Raw genomic sequence first — 27,321 nt, 5'->3', positions numbered from 1 at the left:
ATTAGTGAAAATCTAACAGCAACCCCAAATTTCTGTCAGTAAGAATAAATTGTAATTATGGTTGCAACAGTAAGAACAGTCACAAGATAACTTTATGAAAAATACGAGATATTCTTCAGGTTTTTATGATGAACATTTCAAAAATCTTTAAGAGAAGGGATTTAACCATGTCTAATTACCTGATATTGCTGTCCTCCATAACATGAGATGTCTCCCCACCGTCTCCTTCATAGGACATCATGCTTTCTTCATTGTCCATGCCCATCCTTGTGTTCTCTTGAAGAACATGAGGTTGTTTGGGTCTCACTGCATTGGGCTCCACATCTGAGTCGCTGCCACTCTCACTCAGCTGGATAGCTGTGTAATGAACCAAAGTTTGGTCAGGAACTGCCAGGTTTGTTCTGTCACCTACATACCCACTGTCTGTGGCTCAAGGCTGCAGTGTTGGTTGTAAGGAATGTTTACAAAGTCCTGTCTCCACAAGGCAGCAGAAAAGGTATCTGGGAGGTGACACCACCCACTGTGTGCCCAATTCTGATGTTTTCTAAAGCAATCTCATTACCACCATTACTCAAAAAGGCCTTATGTCTTGTCTACTCTGGAAAGTTCCCCCTTCTTCCCTCCTAATAATTTTCAGAAGTCATTGGTAAATACTGTATGCTACATACTATATACTATAAACTAAACACTATATCCTTTTCTGTATAAGTTTGTATTAAAACACAGAAACAGTCTGAATCACCTCTGTACACCTCTTCCTGTTTGTGATAACATTGTTTTAACATTAACATTTTACATTTAACATTCATAACCCTATTTCATATCAAAATAAATGTACTTATACTAGACTACCCATTCCTGGCTCTGCATACCAAATCATATTCACAGAGTTTTCAGAACCATTTGCAGTTTCACTTTATGAAATACAATCAACAAGATCTTGTTTTAACCCTGCTTTCATGTGTGTCTGTATTTACAGCATTCCCATTCCTATTTTGGTTTCAGTCCCATTTGTATTCACCCAGTTTCCTCATCTTGTCCCTTTGGTCTCTGCTTTCTACTGCATGTTTTTGTGATGGAAGCATGAGATCAGTTGGGTTCATCAACAATCAGAAAAGGACACTTACATGAGAAAGGATTATCTCCTTCTTCATCACTCCCATCATCATCATCCTCTCCATCAGACATAAGCAAGTCTTCATAGAGGACACTGGCCTGGGGCTGCTGGGCTGATCCTTCTTCTTCATCAGCAAGGTCACCATCTGCATCTTCAACCTCCTGGGTCACACAAACAGGGATGCTGAAGATCCAGCAACAAGCTGCCATTTCTATCAGGGATTTCCCACTCTGTCCACTCTGAAGCATTCCCTCATTTCACAGAGCTAACTTTTCCAAACTGCATTTCAGAGCCTGTCTTAACAGACAGTCCTGAGAGTCAGCACCTACGCTGTGGCTGGGATTTCTTTAAATATACTCACTGGGGCTGGAGTCTTAGGCTTGCCATCATCATCCTCATCAAATCCTTCAATATCCACATCAGAATCTTCCTCGCCCAGCCGACCTCTCCCCTGGCGCATCTGGATGGGAACACAAAGAGCAGTGACACTGAGGAGGGCACTGCTGGACATCACCCAGAGCAGCAGTGACACCGAGGAGGGCACTGCTGGACATCACCCAGAGCAGCAGTGACACTGAGGAGGGCACTGCTGGACATCACCCAGAGCAGCAGTGACACCGAGGAGGGCACTGCTGGAAATCACCCAGAGCAGCAGTGACACCGAGGAGGGCACTGCTGGACATCACCCAGAGCAGCAGTGACACCGAGGACATCACCCGGGGTTGTGAGGGACACCTGAGCCACAGAGATGGGTGTGGGAGTACAGGAAGGGAAAGACAGAAAGGAAAATATTTGTGGATCACTCTCAGAGCAAGGATCCTTCTTCTCTTTATTGCAAGATCAGAGAGCACAGTCTCTACACACTTCGACCTGGTGTGCTCATCCTTGAATTGGGAATCTCCAGCCTCACAGACCAGAATTCCTTGTTCTACTAGTTATTTCTGGAAAATAGCACTAGGTTGTAAAAAAAATGCTTATTTTCATAATATATTTTAAAAGCATACAGCATTTCCCCCAAATCTTTTTCTGTCCTTCCCTTCTTGTTCTTCCCACAGTCCCCATGAGTCCAAGAAAAAGAGGACATGCAAGATTCTGTCCCAAAGACTATTTCTATTTCCACAGGAAGTTTAAAGACTTCCAAATCTAGAAGGCATTCACAAAGCTACAGATGGCTACAATACTACACAGAACTATTCATAACCAATCTCTGTTTGCCTGCATTGTTCAGAATAGCTCTCACCAATCTTTCTGGTACCACCTTCAGTCTTATGGCTCCTCACCTTCTTCATCCTCCTGGTAATTTACTTTCATGGTCCTATTACTGCATATCATTCTGCTATTCCCTCTCCTTCAACATTTATTGTTTTGTTTAATACAGAATAAAGACTAAGGAAAAATATTCTGTGGTTACTGTAACAAATTCATTTCTAATTATTGAATCTCTTTAACCTGTCTGCTTTTCCTTTTAAAACTATAAGGTATCTACAGTGGCAACCATATTTTCCAAGCTCCTAATTGTCACTGGATGCAACCATAATAATCTAATTATGATCTTGTGAATCTGTAGAATATCCTTCACCATTTCCTTATTCAGAATTAACAAGGGATTGCATATTAACCCTCTGTAGCATGAGTCACCAGGTTTCTACTTCCAGAAGCAGTGAAGCAAACAAATACCTGGCCTTAGGCAGATTTTTTTGCAGCTTTTGATTCTCTATTCTTTGTTTTGCAGTGTCTCAATTTCCAGTGCTCTTTAATTTTATTTTTTTTAAATTTGCCTCAGAGCAGTCAAAATGAAGAAAATATCATAACTTTTGGAAGAGATTCCCTTCTCTGCTTGGAAAACCTGATATTTGTCACCTATTTCCTACAAAGTCATTGCCTCCTTTTAGTAATTTGCTCATACAAGACAACTCCCCAACCAGATGAGAAAATTGAGGATTCTGACCTGAGTTCCTCGCTTCCCTGAGGTAGTGATGGGAGTGTCCATAGCAGACAAATTGCTTTCATCTTGATAGAATGAAGCACCATGGGACACACTGAGGGAAGTGCTGGTATCATACAAATCTGGTGGCTAAAGTATAGGTGGAAACAGGAGACAGAACATTCTCAGGCACTGAACTGAGACTGGAACATTATCTTGAGAGGCAAGACTGGGATTTCAGGACTAAATGCATATTTTTGGCATGGTGTACACATTATTACACACTGTTTAGTCAAAATGAGCTAATTATTCTTAAAGAACAAATAGGGTAAATGCAATGGCTCAAAACCTCAGCTTTGAAGTTTGCCAAATAACAGATTTTAAAATAGAAGTCAGCACTTCTATACAGTGCTGTTCTGCAAAGGCCAAAATCACAAATGGGCTCCTAAAGGATTCAGTAAATTTATAGAGAATAGACCTCTCTGCAGCTCATAAATACAATGGTCCACGTCCAACACAAGTTTAAGGTGCCTGAACAACCAATTCCCAGAAGCAGAGAGGGTTTGCTGTAAAAATTATCACTGCATGTTTGCATCCACCTACTTCTGTTCCCTGCCAGAGACAGGAGACTTGATTACATCAACCTTTGGTCTGACTCAGCATGATCCTTTTCATTTACTTCCTTATAATGGGAATGCTGTTGCAGCCCCAAATGTTCCAATGAGAATTGGGAAAAGTCTAGCACCTATGAAACAGCAAAGCTTCAGCTTCCAATCAATCCCATGTAAGTCATTGTCTCAACTCCTAAAGCTGACACAGGCAAGCAAAAGGGGATTTGGATAAAGTGTTCCAAATGCCAACCTGCAGTTTGCATGCAGATTGAGCTCTGAAGAGTTAATGAGGAACTACATATTAGGATTTTAATAAAGTTCCCTTACAATACACACTTCATAGGCCATGACAATACTCATGAAAGTCTTAAGAACAATAGAAATAATTCTTAAATTAGGCAAAACAGACTTCCTAAGAATTTAAACAGACATGTAAAGCACAGACAGCTCTCAACTGTATTTGCTTTTTATATCCTGGAGGCCAACCTCTGAAGACTCATGTGGGGAGATAAATGTTGGCTGTCATAACTGCATTTAAAAAGGGAACTAAAGCCAAGCAATTCCCCCAGACCTGCCATCTGTGGCAAGTTTGGGAGTGTGGGAAGTGGGACTTATGCCAAAAAGCAGAAGGAAAGGGTGGCCTGCAGGTGACAAGTTCAAGGCAGAAGCTCAGAGAGCTCTTTCCTCTTAGCAAGGACATTCCCTGCTCAGGCCTCCTTCCCTCTCTTTTGATCACCAGCTTGGAATAAAATCAGACCAAGTAACATTGCTCTTGGGAAGCAAACCATCAGATAAGAAAATGGCATTTTTGTCCCTCACTCTCTGATGCATTAGGATCACCACTGATGCCATTTAATTCTTGAAATGTGTCAACAAATAGTTTCAATAACTCATCTCCAAAGACTCTCCTGCAGCCCAACACTTCCTACTGGCAGGAAGGTCTTTTTCCATTGATACTCAGTTTCAGCATTCCCAGCCAGTTGAATTTGGTCATGATTTCTAGCAAATGCTTTCTACCTTCCTAAAATGCTACCTTTTGGGTATTTTTGTGGGGAGAGATGGATGGGAGGGTGTTAAATATTGCCTCAAACCCATTTGTGTCCTCCTATCCTGGCTCAGCCATACAGTCTTTGTATACTTCTTGCCTAAAGAATTTTTAAACTCATTTTTCACTTAAAAATAATCTTTATAAGATCTTAAATTGTTCCTGAACTTCAGGCCTTCCTTTTCTGCTCTGACTTTGCTGAAATTAAATGCAACTTTCCAGACATAATTACATCAGACTTGCACAGAACTGAAAAATTATTGGCCTACAACTGGGCTGAACAACTGCAAAGAAAGTTTTGCTTTGTCTTCTTATACCCCAACATTTGCATTTTATCATTCAATTATCAACACAGAGATCTTTTCCAAGGCCTATGAACTTTTTCAAATAAACAAAAGGCACATCTCAGACACTAGGATGACATCCCCTGCTTTTCTAGGCAAATTGCAAAGTTAATTTTAGTTTTCATGAATTAACTTGTCATTCCTGGTGGAAGTTTTTAACTGATGTTTTTTAAAACATCAAACAACCCAAAATAAGAATTTTTTTTTAAAAAGTCTAAGTAGCTTATAAATCTTTGCCAAACTAAACACTGAAAAGAAGCCCAGCATGAACTTGCTCTGTAACACGTAGAAAATACCTGAGACACACAATTGTCTGCTATAAAATAATGATAAAGGTTAAAAAACATTATTTTCCACTACAACTGGAACAAGAGATGTAAAGAATCCCAGTAATGAGGGTACATTGGGACTTTGCTGACCTTATTAGGGAGTTCCTTCACCCACAGCAATGAGCCTTTCCAACAATGCCACCACCAAACAGCTCCCAGGATTTCTCTCAGCATTCTACATCCATCTTTTGTCCTCATGTTCTCCTTACCTGTCCACTGCTTGACTTTTGAGGGTTTCAAATGTTACACTTGCACAGTCCTTGACCTTCCAACCCACACTCAGCTGTACCTGACTGTACATTTGTAGACCTACAGCTCATCTGTAGACCAGTTTTACAACTTGCTTGGGAAATGTTTCTCTTTATCTTAGGTACCTCACTTTCTAAAGTATCAGAACTCCTTCTTATATTTATTCTTAAAAAGCAAGTGTTAGCACACCATCCAACAAGATACTATACTAAAAGACAAACTGCAGACAGATGGAGAACACGAAACAAAGAGGAAAATTGGGATCAAACACTCAGGAGATGGAAACTAAAAGAAAGTGAAAGCCTGGCTTGGTCACTTGCCTGTGGAGTGTAGGGACCAGGGGTCATAGGATCAAGACTCTCCAGATCTGCCTCCTCCAGTGCTGCTTCCTTGGCAGTAGAGATGTCTCTCTCGAGTTGAGTCAGGTGCTCATCATACTAAGAACAAAAAAGCTTACTAAGGTTGCAGAACAGAAAATTCAAACTGTAAATATTCCACTAAAGTTGTCCACATACCTCAGCTAAAGTCTGGTAACAGATGTTTACAATCTCCTGGGCTGTTTTTGTGTACTGGCTGTCTGACCCTGTAGGAAGAAACAAATCTCTTTATACATTCTGAAGTTTTTTCAATTCCAGCTGCCAAGACAGCAGGACAGGTTTTGGTTACACAGACCCCTAAATCCTAACTCCTTCTGAGTAAGCAGAGCTCACATTCAGCTAAAATAGCACAACCAGTTTGTTCCAGCATTAAAAGTATGATTTAGGACACAGGAAGGTTGTACCCTGTCAGTCTCAAGGAAATTCCCAGAAGCAAAACATTGGATCAGAGACATGTACTGAGCAAGCACAACATCCTCCCCAAATGCCACATTCTGCACCAGATGGTAATAAAGTGTCATGTGACAGGAAAAACAGCACTGTTTAAGCATTTATTTTCTCAAGAAAGGAAAACAATCATCAAGTTTATGAATCACAGCCTCAAGCTTCAACACACTTTGGCAGTACAGGTGCCCAGATGAATTCATTTAAGTACAAAAGGCAGCTGAAGCCTCATTTCCAACACCTACCATTGTACTTAATGCTGTTGGCAAGGATGAGGTTAACATCATCCAGGAAAGTCTCCCTGTTCTGGTATTTGTGTTTGGAGATATTCTGGAAGAGAATTGTCACCCAGTGAGTGATCAAGTCCAAACACCTCTCAAGAGACTGCTCAGCCCAAGCTGCTCACCTTGCGGATGGTCTCCAGATCCATCGGATTAGCAATCACCTTGTAATAGTCAGGAACAAACTTCTTGTTAACTGGATGGTGAAATGGCCAAGACTGCAAAAAAAAAAAAAAAGAAAACAGGTTTAGAAAGCCTCTGTGTAGAATTTTCTACAGTTTGAGCTACAAATGTCATAAAACAAGTCTGCAGAATTTATTAACGCTCCAAATGTATTTAAGGTGTTTATAACAAGACTTCTTGAATCCAATCATTTAGGTTCAGGAGGGACACAGAGAAAAGATCTAACAGTTGGACTTTTAACTAGGCCTGTTGATATCTATCTGACAGTAGGAACATATAATACAAATTGATAATTTTACAGAAGACTGTTCTATTTAACAGCACTGTTTTCTCCACAACAAGATCAGCACGTTTTACACATCACACTCAGTCACTCAAGATACATACATCTGGAACTGCCATCATCTTTTGAGTCACAATGTTATCCAAAATGAAGGAAAAGGCCACTTGATCATCATCATCCAGGAGAGGATTAATTGCTTTTTCTAATCGAGCCAGTTTATCTTCCTTCTGCAAAAGAAGTAGGGAAATTCAGTGGCTGACCCTAAACTAAAAACTTAATTATCACAATACTCTGTCCCACAGAGACTCCCATGCACCTTTTTATGAAAACACTTGAAACTAACAGGAGGCAATAGTCAAGATATAACCCTTTAGAGAAGATAAAGTAACTAGAATAAGAAATAAGCATCTGTTTGGTTTGTTTTTTTTTTTCAGAAAGGCCCTGATGAGAACTGATTAAAATGGTAAAAATTCAAGTACCTTCTGGGGTAGGAGGAAGAACTCCTTTGATTTTCCACTACTCTCCCTAAACCCCTGTGTTTTGCCTATGCACATACTCTAGTCTCAAAGACTTCAAGCACCCCTGATCATCCCTCCCCCTCCATTCTGACCACAACACATTCAAGAACTTGCCTCTTTTAGCTTTTCATCACACAGGTCAAGCATGGACTGGGATATCTGTGTCAGTGAGTGCTTTGGCCCTGCAAACACACACAGCAAGTGCAGCTTGATTAAAAAGGCCACGTCACAATATGATTTATCTTTACTCCTAAGGCATCACTGATAATATTTCTGGCACAGTTAGGAGAATATACTCAAGTATATTTTCACTACACACAGTTATTCAAGTTCAGCATGCATTTTATATGAGAAAATGTTATTAGTAGTAAATAACATTTCTGGCATACATTCTAGTAAGGTTTGGAAACCCTTTGGAAGGCAGCTGTGCCTGTGGCAGACTGGCCTCCAAGCCCTACACCTCTGCCAAATATTCACAGTATAAATCATGAAATTTCTGTTTCCTTCATTAAGTCCAGTCAGTGAAGAAGAACTACTAAGGAAGGCAAGATGGACATTTAAGGAATATTCAAAACCCCACAGCTTTAGATAATTTCAGGATTCCTCAGACATGGAAACAAGCAACAGAACTATGAAAAAAAAGGATCTTACTTATTAGGAGAAATCAGGGATTTAACTGTCAAAATAATAAAGGAAGCAGCAAAGACACAAACTCAGTAATGTCACCCTCAATGGTGCACAGCCTAGACAGACTCAGTGCAGCTGGGAGGTTTTTCTGTCAAATTAGTATATTTTGGACAAAGACATTTCTATCAGTAGTCAGAATAAAGCCAATGAATCAGCACTTTTCCCCAGCAGATACATGCTCTACCACAGAATCTATGCTTTTTTTTTAAAGTAGTTTTCTTTCATTTTTTTAAACTAGTTTCCTGACCTTCCCAAATGGGGAAAAAGTTTATTGCAACTGAGAATAAAATATGTAAAATCATGACAGCAAACTCTACTCAAAGCTGCATGCTCCAAGGCACCAGCTTCAATGGGTGTGAACTATTCTTATTTGTATTAGAAGATTGATTCAATAGAGCATAATAATGTAATCTACTGAAAACAATATTTTACTTAGCTATGAAGGAGGTAGGCAGGACTTGAAACACGCAGAAGTCTTCAGTCACTAAGTCACCCCAAGACACAGACCCATAACTGAACTTCAATTACCACATCACAGTCATCATTTAGTTGTTCCTACTTGCTGGAATTCACTTATTTCTTATTATATTTTATTAATTAGCTTATTAAAATTAATATAATCTTTCAGGTATATCTGGAAAAATATACATTCACTATTGCCATCTGGAAGTGAATTTACTCTGCTTTTATGTTGCTTTTGTTGACTCTAAATGTTCCACAGCTCACCCATGCACAGTGTATTAGCAGAAGCAGGATTTCCCTGTGTTTTTACCATTGTATGTGGCACTGTTCTTCACAATGAGCTCCAGGTGCTCCCTGAACTCCTCCCGGGATGGGTACTGCCTCTTACGGACATTTTCACGCAGGGTCTGTAAATCCATGGGCCGGGTAATGATCTTGTAATAATCTTTGACAACTTTTGGATTTACAGGAGTGTGGAAGGGGTATGTCTGAGGAGGAAAAGAAACAAATGGTTATTAGCACAGTAATAGCACAGTTAATCTCAGTTTAACTTCCACAGTTAAACAGGCACTAATGTATAAAACCTTTACACAAACAGTTCCTTAACTGCACTGGGGGAAACAGAATAAGCTCAACCCCATGATGACAAACACTTTCTTCCACGCAGTATTTTCTAATACCACTATAAGAAGGAAAATCTCACTGAGAATTTGTGGCATTTTCAATTGCAGCACAAAAGTCAAGAAACTGAACTTTTAAATTCTCATTTCAACTCAAATCTTCCATTTAATCTTTTGATTTTGCAAGTTTCTGGCAAAGTCTGGTCAGAAAAGAGTGAAGGACAGATCTTCTCCACTGCCACATATACAAAAGCATTATACACTGCTACATTTCATTCATCCTTTGGTGGTTTTGTTGAAAGAAAATATTTTAAAAAATCACATTTGAGCTTTGAACATGTATCCATACAAAACTATCCAAATTCTGGTATCTACAACACATACCCTACTTCGACCATATTGCTTGAGATGCAGGATTTGGATGTCATAGCTCAAACTTACATTGGGAAGATCCCTGATGTCATTGATGATGCCCTCCAAGATGGACGAGAGTGTCACCATGGGATCTGTTCTCCGCCGGTGGATGGATTTATGGGGACGCTGAAAATATGAGAGGCAGAAAAATTAAGGCAGTTCCAAGCTGCAATACATTTACTCACAGAAATCCTAGACAATTTAGCTTGTTAATTTTCTGGGCAGGCACGAGGAGGTTGCACAGGAGCAGTTAAGGGCCTGGCCAGCTGGTGCAAACAGAAATGGAGGTGCTGCAATCAGCTCAGTAACTCTTCACTCACGTTGAGATAATCACAGTGCACCGTTGTCCCTACGCGACGCTTCTTCTTCGGAGGAAGCTGCTGCTTAGGGAACTTCAGGACCAGGGATTTCCTGCGGACCTCATCAGCACTAGGCACAAACAAAAAAGCACAATACTTCCTCCAGCCCTCACGTGAATCAAGACAATTTATTCCCCAGTACTGGCTTTGGTTCCATCTGCCATAATACCAAATGCTTAATTGAAATTCTGTAATAACAGTTTATGTAAAGCCCTGTCACTTTATTCCTGTGACTAATATACATATGAGTATTCTGCATTAAACTCTACATTGTTTATTATTATCCCCACCAGTATCTCTGCTTTTTCCCTTACCTCTCAATCAGTTGTTTTCCCAGAACAATTTTTGTTCCTTCAACTTTGATGAGTTCTTCATTGTCATTGTGAATGACTGTTTTTTCCAGCTCTTCCTCCTGCTCCTCTGTCATTGCAACAGGATTAGAAGGTGGGGCATTTGTTTGGTAGTAAAGAGGGCAGAACTTATTAGTCCTCATGTGCCCTATTGCACCACATGCTCCACACTTTAGCTGCAAAAATAGAAGGTGATGGATCAGAATTCACATATGGGTTGCTAGTTTTGATGCAAAGCATCATTAAAATCCCTCAGTGAGATCTTTAGTACATCACTAGAACAGAAAATTTCTCCAGTAGCCAGAACCTGTATGGAATGCTTACTTTCAAGTCTGGACGCTCTTTCATTTTCTTGGGCTTCTTTTCTGGAGGGCCCTTGAGTTTCTCTTTCTCTTGGTTCCGCTTTAGCCTCCGTAGCTGTTCCTGGATCCTGCTGCCGCTCCTTCCTCATCTCCTCACGGTGCTGCTCATCAAACAGAGCAAACTTCCGTCTGGGTGGGGGGAAAAAAAAAACAGAAATTTTCCAGCCTAGTTCATTATTTACCAGGTACTCTTCTGCCAGCTCACTCACTGCACAAAGTTTGTGAGACCCTCCAAACGGACAGCCATTAGATCTCTTTCTCTCCACAATTACTGCGCCGGGCTTCTACACTCAATTCTACATTTCTTCATGCTGTCAGTGGAATGAAATAAGCCTGCAGGCAAAGTTAAGAGACAGGAGAAGGAGAGCAGGAAGGCCTTACATGAACTCCTCGTCCTTGGTGGTCCGTATGCGGCAGTAGGCGTCGATGACCGCGGGTTTCCGCACCGTCTCACACCTCACGTACTCCTTGCCGTCCTCGTCCCTGAACGTGCGGTAGATCTTCAGGCGCCGGCCCGTGGCAGAGGAATTCAGGCTGGTCACAGAGGCAGTGTCATCGTCCTTGTGAGAGTTTGCTGAGGCTGCTGAAGCTGTTGTCACAAGAAAATGCTTTATTTGCTTCTAGGTTTTTTTCCATACTGTAGAAATACCATTGTTTAAATACAGCAGATAGTTTTGGCTTAAAAACTTCCAAGACACTCACTCAGGAAAACCTAATAGAAGTCTTTCCCTTACTTGTTCATGTTCTCTTAGCATGACATGAAATCCAGCTGAAACAAAGATAACCTAATTATCCACATAGATTACAAAGCCAGAAAGAACAGCTACAGTCAACAAGGAGCCACGGGTGCAACCTGCAATGCAATTGCATCTGGCCCTGCAGATGGATTAGTTACAGTGCTTTTTATCATAGGTATGGTTATTTGGCAGAAACTGAGGGTCAAGAATTATCCAGTTTTCCAAGGGGTGTTCCAACCAGTGTGTCAAGTGAGCACAGAATCTTTCCAGCACCATTCATAATTCAGGTTGAGAGGTTTTGTATGAAGTAACACTGGATATCTTTCCATGAGGTAATAATAATCAAAAATCTTCCACGTTTGCCTTATAAATTATTCCAGTAACTATTTATTACTGATTTATTCCAAATTTGAGAATAGATGGCAACAATAACATTGACTCAGATGCAGAGCTCAGCTTTGCTCACACACATTCAAAAAGTAACAGTGGTCATGGGCACCTTCATGAAGTTCATTCACAGGCCAAATGTTTTACCAGCCAGTCAGGGACATGTCAAGTTCTCTGTTGGAATGCACTTAAAACAAGCACATCTCTAGGAGATACAAATCTGGCAGCTGCCCAATTTACCTCCAAACATGCTGCCACAGCACACAGTGTAACAGACACTGCTATCAGCCTGCAGACTGTGTCTGCTTCACACACAGAGCTGTGTGTACACAGAAGATCCAACTACACAACCGTAAGATGGTTGCAGGAACTATGTGTGAAGACATCTTGAGAAAAATACTGAAAAAAACAGCTCCCCACTCAAAATAAAAATAAAAAAAAGAAACTTCAGCAGGAAGCAGCAGTGACTATCTAAAGAAATACCAGAATAAGTTTATAGTTTGTTATAAAATAAACAAAAGATATGAGGCAATGAATACACTTCACATGCACTTTCAGCCACTAAGTGCTCAAGAGAAGGAAGAACCCCCAGAGAGGGAAAAGCCCCAGATAAGCATGTTTATACATTCTCCCTGTAAGGAATCCACACTCTTGAGTGGCCAGATCAGCACACTTTGCAGCAGGACATAAAGTCCTGCATGCCCTCCCAGGCATAATTCTGGTGGTTGCAGTTACTTACACAGCCCCTTTTTGTCTCTCCTGTCCTTTTTGCCCCTGTCTTTGTCATTGTCTTCTCCCAGGAGCATCCTTTGCAATTCCTTCCGTTCCTGCTCTTCTCTTTCCCGAGAGAGCTGAGAACTAGTTTTCTTGTTCTGTAACATATTCTCAATATTCTTTCCCATCTCTTCAAAGTCACTGTCTTCAGCTGAACTGCTATCTGTATCTGTTGACAAGATCTCAGTGGATTCCAGAACCCTGAAATAGGAGGCATCCTGAAAGTCAGTGAATGTTGCCCTCCCAAATGAAAAAAAATCAGTCTGTTACCTTCCCAGAAATAAAAAGGTAAAAATGAGGCAAAGATTTGAGAATTAATGATACAAATCACTACTACATCAGGCATAATATATTCCCTTCCCAGCCCTTCTTTTAACCCCTGCTAAAGGAACAACTGTTTCAAGACAATCTTTCCCAAATAGTTGATCTCTTCTTCATTAACAATACCTTATTGCCTCACCACTCTCAAGTCTCAGGCCAGAACAAGGAATAATGCATGAATTCTGGCAGTTCTAAGAACATAGAATTGCTACCTGCTACCCAAGACAGAGATGGCAAATTGTTCATAACAGAACAAAACAGGAAGGGAAAGGGAAAGGGAAAGGGAAAGGGAAAGGGAAAGGGAAAGGGAAAGGGAAAGGGAAAGGGAAAGGGAAAGGGAAAGGGACAGGGACAGGGAAAGGGAAAGGGAAAGGGAAAGGGAAAGGGAAAGGGAAAGGGAAAGGGAAAGGGAAAGGGAAAGGGAAAGGAAAGGGAAAGGGAAAGGGAAAGGGAAAGGGAAAGGGAAAGGGAAAGGGAAAGGGAAAGAAGGTGGTGAACTACTGATGTGTAGAACTGTAGAACATCTCGTGTTGTGACTCTGCAACACATTCTACCTTTCCAAAAGGTCTGTGACAGCAGGACACTAAACCTGAGGGTTTCTATATTAACAGCCAAAGGCCTCTTTCTCAGTGCTGTATTTCACGAGCCAAACAAGTTGAATGAACACCTACACCACCACATATCAGTGAGCCCCAGACATGCACAGAGCTGGACTTTTGAGGTGGGGACAGGGTGGGGTCCAAGGCTGTGAACATCAGATAAGAACGCACTTATTTTGTAAGTCGAAGATGCGCTGACACTCTTCTTTGTATCTCTCCTGATGCTCTGCCACAGAGAACCGCGAGCCACGGGCAAATTTGCTCATGGGCCCTTCCCCTGAGCGTGCCTGCTCTGTGGACATGGTACGGACCACGTCAATCACCTCCCACCGGGACAGCTTCTTTATCTGCAAACAGGAAAACAAGGAGTGGCTCTAGAGACACACAGCTGAGGCACCTGGCTGCTCAATCCTCTCCACATGAGGTCAAAGCAGAAATTTACACATCCCTTCCACCATCAGCTGCTAAAGCCTTAGTGAAGCATGCAGCCTGCCCTGGGCTCACACTCACCTCCTCCTCAGGCACTCCAAATTTCCGCAGAAGCTGTTTGGCATTTTTGAGGGAAAGCCGGCGCAGATCCGCATCTGTGCCTGTCACTGTCTTCTTCACTGGCTGAGGCTCTTTATCGTCCTGTTCAGAGGAAGATTCAGCCCATTAATGTCACAGGAGTCTTCCCTAGGCTCATCTGATATTTTCTCTTCCTTATGGCCCTTATTTAGTCCACTTCTCCCACATGACTTCCCAGCCATTGCTCCTTGGGAACTATACCTTCTGCTGGGTTGGTTTGTTTGGAATCTTGACATAAGAAAACCCTTCCCCACAACCAGTGGGATCTGCAACACCAGTCACTTCTAGGAGGCACTTGCCCTTCATAGCAGCAATGAAGGCTCGTGTGGTGTTCCAGGGAGCTGTGCGCACCTGCCAGCGAGAAAATAAACAATCATAACCCTGTTACAGTCCAAGCTTTTATTTTGCAATTCTAACAGTCATACTGAGAACTTTTCAACTGACACAATGAGGGTGAATTCTTCCTCTTGATCCTTCAGCTGCCCTGATAACACTTCAATGAATAACTGAAGTGCTAAGGAACTCACAAAAAGGCATTTGAGGTAAAAAAAGCTTAGCCCTGAAAGGACCCGCAAGAACAATCACCAAAGACAGGTATGAGCTGCCAGCAAAAGTTCCCAGGAAAGCTGTGTGAACATTGGAAACACTGAATTGGACTTTAAATATGTCCTTTAAATATAAGGACCTCATTTTTCTCCTGCCATTCAAATTTATATACTGGTGTACACACTCATGCATCACTCTGATGATACCTCATCATCAATCTTCATTTGGAAATCTTCTTCATTCTCCTCTTCTGGAGCAAAGAAGGATTTCTCCCCATAACCTGCATCCTGCAGAGAAATATTAAGGAAAAAATGAGAAGCTGAAGTCTTAAAAAGCTTACTGGAGAGAGAACTAGAAGTGTCTCTGTGGAGACTTGCCATGCTGAACGAGCAAATTTCCACAGAGAGTTGTCTGCAAGATTCACAGTGACTAACAGTAGCAGAGATGTCAAGCTGCCCAGTATTTTGACAAACTCCATATCTAACAGAGCACTCAACTGCAAAAAAAAAATATTCAGTGTCTCTTACAGCCACCTGCTGGTTACTTTCTGCTGTAGAGCTCCAGGTATAAACATAAGCTCTTTCTTGTACTTTCCCTTTGGTACTTTTGAGCACAGATTATTCAATATTCAGATAACAGGAGGTAAGAATACAGTGCTTCTCTCTTTAAAACTTAACTCCCTTTCATGCAGCAGCACACTTAGCAAGTGACACAACAGTTAGGGACCTAACTTGCCTACTTTATAGCAGAATTAGCTTCAGAGAGGAAGTGTTACCTAGGCTCAGCCCTCACAGGGTGCCAGGAATTTGCCTTGGATTTAGCAGGATTTACCTTGAGCCGCTGCTCTGCTGCGATCATGCTGTAATAGGCACAGCACTGCTCTGGGGACACCATGGCTCTGATCTCCTCCTCTGTTGGCAACCTGAAATCCGGCTTTAAAACCCACCAGTTTGAGTCCATCCCTGAAAAATGCGCAGGTCAAACACTGAGTAGTTTCCCACGTGTGCTGGATGCCATCACAGTCCCGGCTTTCATGTGCATGTATTTGCTTGTAAAACACAACACAGCCACCCACAGAGGGAAGGGAATGTGTTTGTGTTGTGTCTTTAACAAATAAATCACTGCCCAAGGGTTATTAAAAATGTCTAAACTTGTAACTAGTGTCTACTGTCACTTGTCTAGTGACTACTAAATATAGTCACTTCTCACCATCAAGCACACTTGTGCCAAAAGAAAGTGCACATTGTTAAAAACTGGAACAAACAGAACCCCGGTCAGATTACACTTCAGTTCTACAAGCTTTCAAGGATGGTTTATCAGGAGATGTTCCCTCTTTGTGCTGTGTTTGGAGCTCCAGGAGCAGCACAGGATGGCTGACCAGCAAACAAAACCCTGTTTGGTTTGTGCAGTACCTGTGCGTTTGAAATCAGCGCAGAGCTTCAGGCGCTTGCGGATGCTGCTCTCGGAGTGCGAGGGAAAGGCCTTCTTGATGTCCTCCATGCGGATCCGCCGCGGGCGGTCCCTGCTCTTCCAGAAGAGCCGGTAGATAAAAACCTACAAAACAACACCCATTTGTCCAAAGAAACAATAAACCAACTTGTACAAACAGTACACACGATGTTTCTGGTGACCGCTTCAGATTTGCTACTTAAAAACCATTGTTTCTCATAAATTTATTCAGTGAAGTTTTCCAAGCTGTGTGTCTGCTTCAGGTTCAGCTGTTTTTGTGAATGAGATGTGGAAACATATTTGTCTTGAAAATTTGTTTTATCGCATTAGAAACAGTCATGCTTTAGTACAGCATGAATAACCAAAGTGCTAAAGAACTCAAAAAAGGCATTTAAGGTAAAAAAGTCTAATCCTAGAAAGGACCTGCAAGAACAATCATCAAGGACAGGTATGAGCTGCTCTGCAAATATCTTGAGTTATAATTTTGAATTTAATTGACAGTAAATTACTAGAAATTTTTCCAAAATCTGAATTGGGGGTAATTATTGAATGCTCATAGATCATCCTAAAGCTCAACCACAACAAGACCTATGAAGCAATTATTTCTGCGCTGTTTGATAGCACAATGATAAGTTTCCTTAACTGACTCTTAGTAAAATCCATCTAAGTGATATTTTACACAGCACAACCACTTCAAAACTCAGTCTAATTTGTTCAGTTTTGTACACTTACATATAATTTTGTGACCTTTTATTCTGGTAATAAAAAGCCTTTATCATTTACTTATAAGATAGGATGCCATTAAAACAGAAGAGCCAGGCTATAAATTTTTGGTTAAATGAAAACCAAAATGGCCTGTCTGGTTAACATCCAATTCTTACAGTGCTCTCACCTCACAAGGAAACAAACAAATGAATAAAAGGAGTCAGAGCAGGACAATGAGATCCTCAAATCAAGACTGTCCTGAGGCCCAAACCTATGCCATGGACTTGCCCCAAAGACCCCCCAAGATCCCCAAATAATCTCCTATCACATACCTGCAGGAAGTCTCTGATATGTGTGTTAGCTCGCTTAGAGTTGGGCCCAGGTACTTCATAGAGTGGGCACTCCTGCCCAACTACAAAAATATCCACTAATTCTCGAATGTAGTAACCTTGTCGTGTCCGGATGATCAGGAAATCTGTTTCAGGCATCTTATGTAAATAGATGGGGGCCCGGAAAAGATTGTTTTCAAATGCCTGTTAAGAGAAACAAATGAAAGTTCTGAAGTTTTGATCAAATCTACTGTGATACAATCTACAAAACAGATCTTAAAAAAGAGAACAACACCTCAAGGTTCATTGCAATGGTATGCCATTTTTATATCACAGTATATGCAGATTGCAGGGACTAATCAAGGATGAAGAACAAAAGCTTAAGAAACACTAGAACAAATGCAGAGATTGAAGGGCTCTTTGGACATTTAGAGGTACTTCAGGTCCTTTAAGGAGGCACTTTCAATAAAAGGCAGAAAGAACACATCTACAAAACAGCACAATAACCACAGAAACCAGCCCAACACAGAATTAGCATTGTTAGTTCTGTGATAAATCTCTAATATGAACCTTCACCTTACCTTTATCCTGTGGTACAGAATGGAAGAATTACTGCTGCAGCAAGGGCAGCTAGCATTAACTGAAATCCATTTATATTTACATTAATGGATTATTAGCCAGGTAATCCTTGTAACATTCTTAATTCCTCTCCCCATCTCAAATGTATATATTTTAACAACAGAGAGAGGCTCATAAAAGCAGAAGTCTGTACACCTGCCTAGTAAGTGGCATACAAAAACTACAAGTGCAATTCTCAGAAGGTACATATAAAATCCTGGACTGTGAGAAATCCATGTTTTCTATCCCCTCCAACACCTATTTATTGAGCTCCCCCGCATTCTAGCAGCTTTGGTTTTCCCCTCAGTCCTCTCTAACACTATTTCTAATGCTATTACTAAGCAAAACAGCAAAGATTCAAAACTGGAATTCAAAAGGAAGTTGGTGGGTTTTTTGGAAGCTGAGCATTATTTGTGATTGAATAAACAGGGCTTAAAGTAAAGAGTAAAAGGTACACTGCCTATTACGCCACATCCAACTTATCAGTCTTTTAAATGTAAAAACCTCGTTTCTCACCTGCAGTAACTGGCCTGGATGCAGAGAACCCAGGAAAGGAGAAGTGTGACAATAAACAGTCTCTCCATATTTACAGTCTGGAGCTCCTGGATCTTTGCCAGGTTTCTGGAAGGTGCAATGGAAGTGCTGTTAGCTCTCAGTGAGAGGCAGAGGGAAATTGCTGTCCAAAAGCAGAATCTGATACTCACCCTCTTGTAGTAATTTTTAATCTTTGTTGCCATGCCAACCTGCATCATCAGAGGGGCGTTCTCCTCACTGTATTCAGCCAGGATGAGATCTCCATCCTTGCCAGTGAGGTCCTGGGGTGTGCGCATGAAGAACATCTCCCCCCCGCCAGAGGCCTGGCGCTCCTGCTCCCGCATCTGCGCCGGGGACAGGGGACAGCGTCAGCAGAACAGCTCACCCAACTGCCCAGGAGCCACACACAGGGGCAGACAGGAGCAACTGGACCTTGGCTTTCTTCTTGATGTGCTTCAGCAGAGGCTGCACAGCGTGGGGCCCGGGCTGGGACAAGGCACCAAAGGAATATTTCTTCAGGGGAGGCCGATGGAACTGTCGCAGCTTCATGGGACCCATGTGGGTGGGGAAGAACGGCTGGCGGAGCTCCACTGCTGGGATGGAGTGCTGGTACAGAACAAAAGCTGTGCTAAGAGGGACATCGCCATCTCAAAAATAAAACCATCCTCCTATCCTGTTAAACCTTAAATAAGAAAGCCCATGGATATTTTTAGGTCTCCTATCAGAAACACAAGTGTATTGAAATTCACTTGTCATCATAAATGTTGCCTTTTGACAGAATAGTGCTTACTTCCATATAACGATCTCTCCTTTGCATACAGGGATGGTTTCAATTTTACTATTTCAAATGGTACCCAATGGTGGGATCTTTTTACTAGTCAGGAATTACATGTAAAGCCATTATTCAGTGGGGGAGAAATTAATTTGGAATTACATACAGTTTTCCCATTACAGAAGATGCTGGAGTCAGATGAGGTTTTAGAAGTCAATGAATTCCACAAAGAAAGAAGAAAAAAACTATCATCTCCTCACCTAGGGCTAGTGAGCAGTAATTCATATTCATCAGTAAGTAAATTAATTTTAAAATATTCAGGCTAAGACACATAGTAGCAGAAGTACAGACTGCACCTCCTTCTCCCCTCCCACTATTGGTTTACAAAGAATACTACATAATGAGACACCAAACAAAAGCATGGTGAGTAGGACGCAGCAAGACCAAGCAGCTAAACCTCAGTTTGATGGGGCAACCAATACAAATTAGTTCAAACTCCTAACTTTAATTGAGCATTAAAAATATCTTTCATGAACACTTAACTGACCTGCTGTAATCTAAATTCTGTTTTTCTACAAATCTTCAGTCCTACCCTCAGCTAGAAACCACCTACCAAGACACTAAAGCTCTCTCACTCACAGTGAAGACTATTGTAACTACCTGGATGATGTTGCCTCCAAAGGTTCCTCGAAGTCCCTGCTGTTTGGGGTAGTAAAACTCATCATTGGAGAGGTTCCAGGGATCCTTCACCTCTGGCTGAGACATGTTCTAATTCCATTTTTAACACAGAGAGAGAGAGATGTCAAAAAAACAACAAATCTCACTCCCTCCTCATCATTCCTAACCCTGGAGATGATGCTAAAGCTTATGCTGACCTGCTGTGGTTCTTCCTTGATGACACCTGTTTTTCCCAACAGGATCCGACTCTTCTTTAGAGAAGATTCTTTCTTGTTCTCCTTGGATGGAGAGTTCAAAGTCATCTCTTCCTTTTCATCAGGAATTTCTAAAAGCACAAGTTTACATCCCTACCTTTCCTCTTCAAACCAACATGCATGCAAGTCAAATTAAGACAGTCACTCCTAAAACACACCAAGAGCCAGATGATTCACATTGAATTTAACTTTCAAGGCATTAATTTTTGTTTCCTGTCAGTGCATTTAACTTGGAAGCTGAATGTGTACACCAGACCAATAAAGGTTATTAACATTGCCACATTCTGCTTAGGCCTTTGGCTTGCAAATTAACTTCAAAAGCCAGAACAAAGGAAGGCCACAAGTATTGCCCCAGTCCATTTATTTCCACAACAGTGTGATTATAAACCCTTGCTTTCATTTCCCCTTGTCTTTTCCCACAGAAGTCAAATTTCTGGATGCCATAAACGTACCTAGAATTATGTTTTCATCATTTGGATCAAGTGTTAAGACAGGGGGATCCAAGTAGGTTTCCATTGCCTGATCATCCCAGATGATATTGTCTTCCCAACGGCCATACACCAACTCTTCATTATCAATTGGGAAAATGGAGTACCAGGGCTTGTCTTCATCCAGGGAAACTGCAACAATCATAAAGTAGAACCCTTGAGAATTTTATACACAGAAAACTATTTCAGCCTTGGCAGAAAACTATTTCAGATCTCACCCCCACATCTTACTCCCTCTACCTTCCCCATCTTTCAGGCTTTCTGAAGCAGGACCTCTGAAAGGCAAAAGAAAACTGATCTTGAAAGCAAAGAGGAAGTAGAGCCCCAAGTTTGAGCTTTACCAATGCTCAGAGAATTTGCTCTTTTGAAACACAGCCTCCAAAAGTTTTAGAGCAAACAAGTAGCCCTTCTGCCACAGAAGTGAGTGTCACATGCACCTTTTCATGGACCATTACCTTGCTGTTCAGGGGCCTTTTCCTTGCACTTTGCTATGCCCAGGACTCCTGCAACATTGGGTTTCTGTGCTAGAGGAATTGGTGAGTTGAGCAAAGAGCCACTGCGGTTCAAACCTAGAGAAAAGGAAACCAAAAGCAAGGTCAGCTTGAGTGGGAGGGTCAGGGGCATTGCAGTGCCTCAAACCAGGACTGGGGGGTTGCATGAAGAGTGACTTTCAGCCTGATGGACCTACTGCTCATACCCCAAAGAGTGACATGTGTCATTAGGACTGGGAAAGCTTAAAAAAACACAGTTCAGACAGAGCTGACTGCTGGAGTCTGCAGCCTCTTCAAAGAACTTCCAATTCGCCTACTAAACGCCTCAGTGTCTTGTACTCACAGCTGAACACTAAAGAATTGACACTGGTACCCAATAAAGATCTGACATCCCCATTAGTCCTTCCTTGTAGAAGCAGGATAAGATATGACAAACAGAAGACAAACATTCATTCTACATGAAAAATTTCCATTTAAAATGCATCCATATCTAAAAGAAGTCTGAGGCTTGTAAGAATTGTTACTTCCTAACTAGAAAAAACAATACAATTTTTAGTTGAGCAAAAATTTCTGAAGACTTTCACATAATTCTTCCAATTAAAAACAAAAGTAAACAAAATTCCACTAGCCTACAAAAAGAGGAAATCCTAAGGGCAGCTTTGCTTGATATTAATGTAGATGGATCCAGCATCTGGTATTCCACGTGGAAAGAAAAAAGACAGAGCTGGGATAGGGGGTTTTTAACAGAAGTGACCTACTCTGGTTTTGGAAAGAAACCGAGTCTCAGAATTCTCAGTGCAGCCGTGATTTTTCAAAAAAGCACTCCCTAACAGGGGGAATTATGTTCTACATTTGAGACATGCAACTGTATATGTACAATTTTACTGAGTGCTGCAGTTAAGCATGTAATGAGTCAGCTCACTACAGCAAGTAAAGCTGGTGTCAGAGCCCCAGTCACCTTGCTGGGCATTGTAGGCAGTGGCATTTCTGGTCATGCTGGATGGCAGCCAGCCTGCCAAGCTCGCACGCTGTGTCTTAGTCCCTTTGTGCTTGACATCCTCCCCGTTCCAGATGACATCATCCTCCCACTGGAGCTGTGTCACCATGAGGAAGTGCTCATCAGCTAGCAGATCATCCTTCTCCTTTGACGATTCTGCATCCTGCAAGGGAGTAATAAGAACTTGGAAGACGTGGAAGTCATGTTGGAAGACATGACTTGAAAGACGTCATTCCAAACCAACAGCAGGAAATTCAACGTCTCATTTTGCACAGCGCACAACAATGCACCAGCCCATCGCCGGATTCTCATTGTGCAGCAATCCCCACATCCATCCCCACACTTTGCTCCACGGCTCCCCTCTCACCCCCTCCTCTGCGTGCCCTTTAGCCTCCTCCTCATTCTTCTCCTTCAGCTTGAAGCCGTAATCGAAGCCACTGCCATCTTCGGGGATGCCCAGCATGTCGTACCAGAGCTGGGCGGGGCCGTAGCGCCACTCGGCCACCTTGGGCTTGGTGTCTGTCACCTTGTCTGTGTCACCAGTTGACTGGGAAAACTTTGACTCCACAGGTGCCATCATGGTAATCTGAAGCACAGCAAAGAGGGAATGGTTACACTGGTGGTTTATCTAAGTGTCAGTAAGTGGTCTCTTCCTCCCGAGTTTCCCAGCTTAGTCTGATAGAAGAAAAGCATTTCTAAGAAGTTCTTTTCCATACTTACTAGTTGCCTTAAGAATGTTCTGCAATTAGACTTCCAAGAACACAGAGATTTCTTCAATGACACAAAGAGGGTAAGCTCTCCTATTGATCCTGCACCACGGATGCAGCCTTCTCAGTAAGAAGAAATCACCTGAAGTCACTGACTAGTATTAGGAGAAGAGCTGCTGCCCAGCTGGAATACAAGCCAACTCTGTTCTCCACTTTTCTTTTGAGGGAAAAGCTCCTTCCTCTAAAAGTCACTGTCCAATCCACTACTACCCCCAGCACTAGCTGGTGACCCTAAGTCTCAGATATCCCACCTCATCATCTGAAAGGCACTGCTCAGGAGGGGGAGGAGCAGCAAACTCATACTCCCAAGGAGATTTTCCTTCCACTCCACTCTCAACCACAACTTCACCCTCCTGTATCTGCACTTCCTGCGCCAACTCCCGGTGCTTCTTCTTGCGCTTCCTCCGGGCGCTTCGCCAGACCGACGGAACATTCTTCCCAGGGCCAAAGAGACGCAGGAAACGCAGCACCTGGAACGGGAAAAAACAGAGGATCAGATTAAAACAGACACTGTGGAATGCTTGCTCTCACCTGAAGAACTCTAATGCAAGCGAGCACTCTGAAATTCAGAAGCTTGGCCTGTGATACAACCCCAGTTCCCAATGCAATCAAGGACTTCTTGGTTATACTCAAAAAGAAAGTTTCTGATCCTTCTGTTTGATGGATCCCTCCTTTCCAAAAGGATATATTCTTAATTTCAGACACAGAGAAAATCAGAGGAAAGAAAGGCTGCCTTTACATATTGGACATGTGGTTAGACACCACCTGGAAGCAATTGATTTTCATTCTGAACAATCCACAATCTTCAGAAAGACAGATGGAGGTTGAAGAAGAGTTGATAAAATTATCAGCAAAAGAGACAAGCTAAAAGAGAGTTATATAGAGATTTCTTAAGCAAACAGATAGATAATATGGCCCAGAAATAATACACTTATTTTTACTTCCATTATAATGCAGTTCCCCTATACTGTACACCTCCATAACCTGCACTCATGGTCATGATACATTTTCTCTCCTGTTCCTTCTATGGGTATGATTGCTTGTTTTTAAACACTTAAATTTATTATTTTCTTTTAAGAACTCTCTTAAAGAGGTAAAAAATTATTTCTAAATTAACTGACATATTTAGGAAACAGGAATTAGAACCAAAGATTTGCAGATACACCCTTATTAATGTTCTCTGTTAATCTGTTACACTGATCCCCAAAGGAAATGTTTATATGACCACTCTGTCCACCTCTGCCTATCCATGTAACCTTCTTTCCAAAACTCCTACAGATTATTTACAAACCCTTTATCCAGTTTCAATGAGTTTCAATGACCTGTCATGAAGAGCAAAGGTCTCAGACATAGTTAAACTGTTAACAGGTTAAATGAACACAAAAGTCTGCTTCTGCACATGCTGTTTTCATCCAAAAATACAATGTTACATTAACATGCACAGCAACCCATCCTCATAGCAAAATCTACAGGGCTTTAGGCTTTGCCAGCTCTATTGCTCATTAATTAATCATGGCAAGTGCTCAGCATTAATTGCTTGCACTGATTTCTGCACCCACTGGGCACACCCAACACTGAGCCAATCTCTGATATTACATGCTGAGCATCAAAGGAATGAACACACTGACTGATATACAGGAAACACCAAGTTTGTAAAAGCCTAGAAAACACTGAGAAGGGAAATTTCTGTGCTAGAGCCTCACCTACATTACCAATAGACAGTGTTCAGCTAAGTCATTAAAACATGACATCAATTATGCAAATTATTCAGCTCCTTACACAAACTCTCTGAGGTACACATAAAACCAAGTTATCCTTATTCACAACTATCTGTTTGGCAACTATAAGCCCATCTTCACTGTCCTTCTCCTCCTACCTTTTCCTCTCTTCTTGACAACTTTAAAACTTCCAAAATAATTACTGAAATACATAAACTGCATTTTCTATTTGGAAGCATTTAGGAAAGAATTGTAATGAATTTGTGCAAAACCCAACCATTCTTTGAACCAACTTGCTCTGATTTATGCTCAGAGCAATTTCAGGAGAGAATTAAGTAAAGATACAGATCACAAATTGTTACAGGAAAAGCACACCAAGTTCAGGACAGATAAAAGGAGGAGCAAGTATTTACCAGAAAAGCCAAGAAGCAGACAGATTAGCACTGGTTTTTAATCATCTGGCAAAATTATCAAATCAACAGGCCTTTGCTATGGTCAGCAAAACATTCACACCCTGATTTATAGGATGCTTTTTAAGAGATTCTTGCAAATGGCAGGAAAATTATTAGATAAAATCAATCTGGAAACAGCAGCGCACAGAAACTAAAGAAAGTATTGAGTGAGTAAGAACATCTATGTGATTACTGAGTAGATACCCCTAAACACTGTACAATGCATATTTAGAGAGCTTACATGACACACATCTCCTCCACGTATCTCTTACAATACCTTGCCTGGTCGAAATTCTGGGAAGAGCTCTGTAACACTTGGCAACTGTTTGGTAGCATCTCGCTGCATGATTCCTGCAAGAGGAAGTGTGAGTTTGCCTTCCTTGGATTCTGCCTGCCTGGCTTCTTGAGGTCCCATCTCTGACTCAGAATCAGAGCTGCTGCTGAAATCCACCTTGTCAGAGGCAGCAGAGGAAGGAGCAATGATGGAGGGCAAAATGATACCGTCTCCATCTTCAGATACTACAACAGAACAAGCACCTCATAAACAAACAGGTCTCCTCCCTCTCCCCTAGCATAACCCCATAGTGCCACATTTACTGTTTATATGAAGTTATGCAAAAATTAAGCCTGTGCAGGCGGTCTAAGTACCATTCTGGTTTAACCTTTCATTTTATCCTAAGCGTTCCAGGTGAATTCCCCAGCCACAACTGAGAGGATGAGATAAAAAAACAGTTTCATTGTCAAAACAGGCATTTCAACAGTCACTGGAAATACAATACTTCACCCTGGGATTCAGGCAACCCTGTAACACCATGAACACTCACCTTCAGATGCAGTTTGCAGACTGAGTTTGGGTGACGCGTGGTGCCGCAGAACTGCTACAGAGAAGCTCTCACTTTCCTCAGACACTCACATTGCCAGAGAGAAGAAGAAAGTCTTCACTCACCAGTGGCAGCTGCATCCTTTTCATCTTCTTTTTTTCCAGGTACTGGAGGGGGTGGTGGTGGCGGCATCAGCTTGGAATCAATGTCTTCACAGTCAGCATCGTAATCATCCTCATCTTCATCTAACCAGGCAGGAGACAAGACCACGTGGTAAGCAGATAATAAAACAAAATCAGGCACCCTTTCCATTTATTCTGTCTCAAACCTGATGGCATAGACACCATTCATATCTTGTAACTAGATAAAAACTCTTAGTAGTTCAGCTTCCTGCACAAACTCACTTGCAAGATGTAAATTTAAAAAATACCAAGAAGGAAGGACAAAGAGAAACTGACAGAAAGATGACTGAAGCACTTAAAATCTATGTGTATATATATTCTGCTATGACCTTCTTTTACTCACAGTTTGCCTATGTGTTTATATATTCTGCTATCACATCCTTTTATTCACTCTTTGTAGAACAAATAAAGAAAATGTTGGTTAAAAAGTCCAAATCACCTTCATATCTCACCACAGAAAGTCACCAGACAGGTTAAGCGTAAGACACCTTTAAAGAATATGCCAAGATGTAGCATTTACACCAGCAGCTACTGAAATGGAAAAGCTGCTTGGTTTTGAAAGCATATTTTAGGCCAGAATACAGACAGAGATACCTGGGACCAACAAAAGAGCCAAGGTACCTTCTGCAGAGTCTTAAAAAAAAAAGTCAAGATAAAACAGGAGAGAGATACTAAGACTGAAGCGACTTCAATGAGGAAGAGATTTCTTAAAAGAGGAAGACAGTAAGCAGTGGCTTCATATCCAGTGAAGAGTTTCACAAAAGCTGATACTGGGCTCTTGAAGCAAGGAGTAAGAAAGCACGATGCCCCAGAAGAGCTCCTACAGGCAGAGCTGCAGTGCTGGGCCCCTTTACCTGGCCTTCGAGCTGGCTGCAGGCTGCCCATCGCCTGCTTGTACCGCCGGCTCTCATCCTCTGCCACTTCAGTGATGTCTGAGTAATCAACAGCATCCTCTGTGCTCTTAACCCAGCCTAGGAGAAACACAAAACTTTATCCTAATTTATGTTAGTTACATCAGACTTCACTAGGTGCTTATGAATCCTTTGTATGCTTCCTTTATTTAAAAAAACAAAACTATCTGATTAGCATCTCCCACCAGAGTACTGTTCCCCTCATTGTAATCAAAAGCTCTCATGGCTCTGAATTTCCCCTAAAAGATTGGTAAGCAACCAAATT

General features: G+C 41.7%; 1 protein-coding gene across 1 annotated transcript in view; it reads right to left on the bottom strand.

Annotated features, from left to right (window-relative positions):
- The window catches only part of TAF1 (TATA-box binding protein associated factor 1), a 30,270-nt gene that overhangs the window by 1,487 nt on the left and 1,462 nt on the right, over positions 1–27,321 (bottom strand). Inside the window, 38 exon segments of the mRNA XM_030967694.1 lie at positions 180–357; positions 1,128–1,278; positions 1,479–1,577; positions 3,066–3,191; positions 5,940–6,056; positions 6,135–6,202; positions 6,686–6,770; positions 6,847–6,939; positions 7,292–7,414; positions 7,820–7,887; positions 9,165–9,342; positions 9,916–10,014; positions 10,209–10,317; positions 10,562–10,773; positions 10,922–11,029; positions 11,031–11,088; positions 11,341–11,548; positions 12,823–13,058; positions 13,949–14,124; positions 14,288–14,407; positions 14,546–14,695; positions 15,097–15,177; positions 15,722–15,852; positions 16,303–16,444; positions 17,377–17,577; positions 18,508–18,612; positions 18,696–18,869; positions 18,958–19,131; positions 19,958–20,065; positions 20,173–20,300; positions 20,682–20,849; positions 21,173–21,286; positions 22,167–22,368; positions 22,573–22,791; positions 23,224–23,442; positions 25,420–25,493; positions 26,089–26,208; positions 27,000–27,116. Of these exon segments, the coding sequence (XP_030823554.1) occupies positions 180–357; positions 1,128–1,278; positions 1,479–1,577; positions 3,066–3,191; positions 5,940–6,056; positions 6,135–6,202; positions 6,686–6,770; positions 6,847–6,939; positions 7,292–7,414; positions 7,820–7,887; positions 9,165–9,342; positions 9,916–10,014; positions 10,209–10,317; positions 10,562–10,773; positions 10,922–11,029; positions 11,031–11,088; positions 11,341–11,548; positions 12,823–13,058; positions 13,949–14,124; positions 14,288–14,407; positions 14,546–14,695; positions 15,097–15,177; positions 15,722–15,852; positions 16,303–16,444; positions 17,377–17,577; positions 18,508–18,612; positions 18,696–18,869; positions 18,958–19,131; positions 19,958–20,065; positions 20,173–20,300; positions 20,682–20,849; positions 21,173–21,286; positions 22,167–22,368; positions 22,573–22,791; positions 23,224–23,442; positions 25,420–25,493; positions 26,089–26,208; positions 27,000–27,116 (5,239 nt within the window).

The sequence above is a fragment of the Camarhynchus parvulus genome, chromosome 4A, assembly GCF_901933205.1.
Source record: "Camarhynchus parvulus chromosome 4A, STF_HiC, whole genome shotgun sequence".
In the NCBI taxonomy this organism is placed as follows: Eukaryota; Metazoa; Chordata; class Aves; order Passeriformes; family Thraupidae; genus Camarhynchus; species Camarhynchus parvulus.
This window is presented reverse-complemented; position numbering and strand designations above follow the sequence as displayed.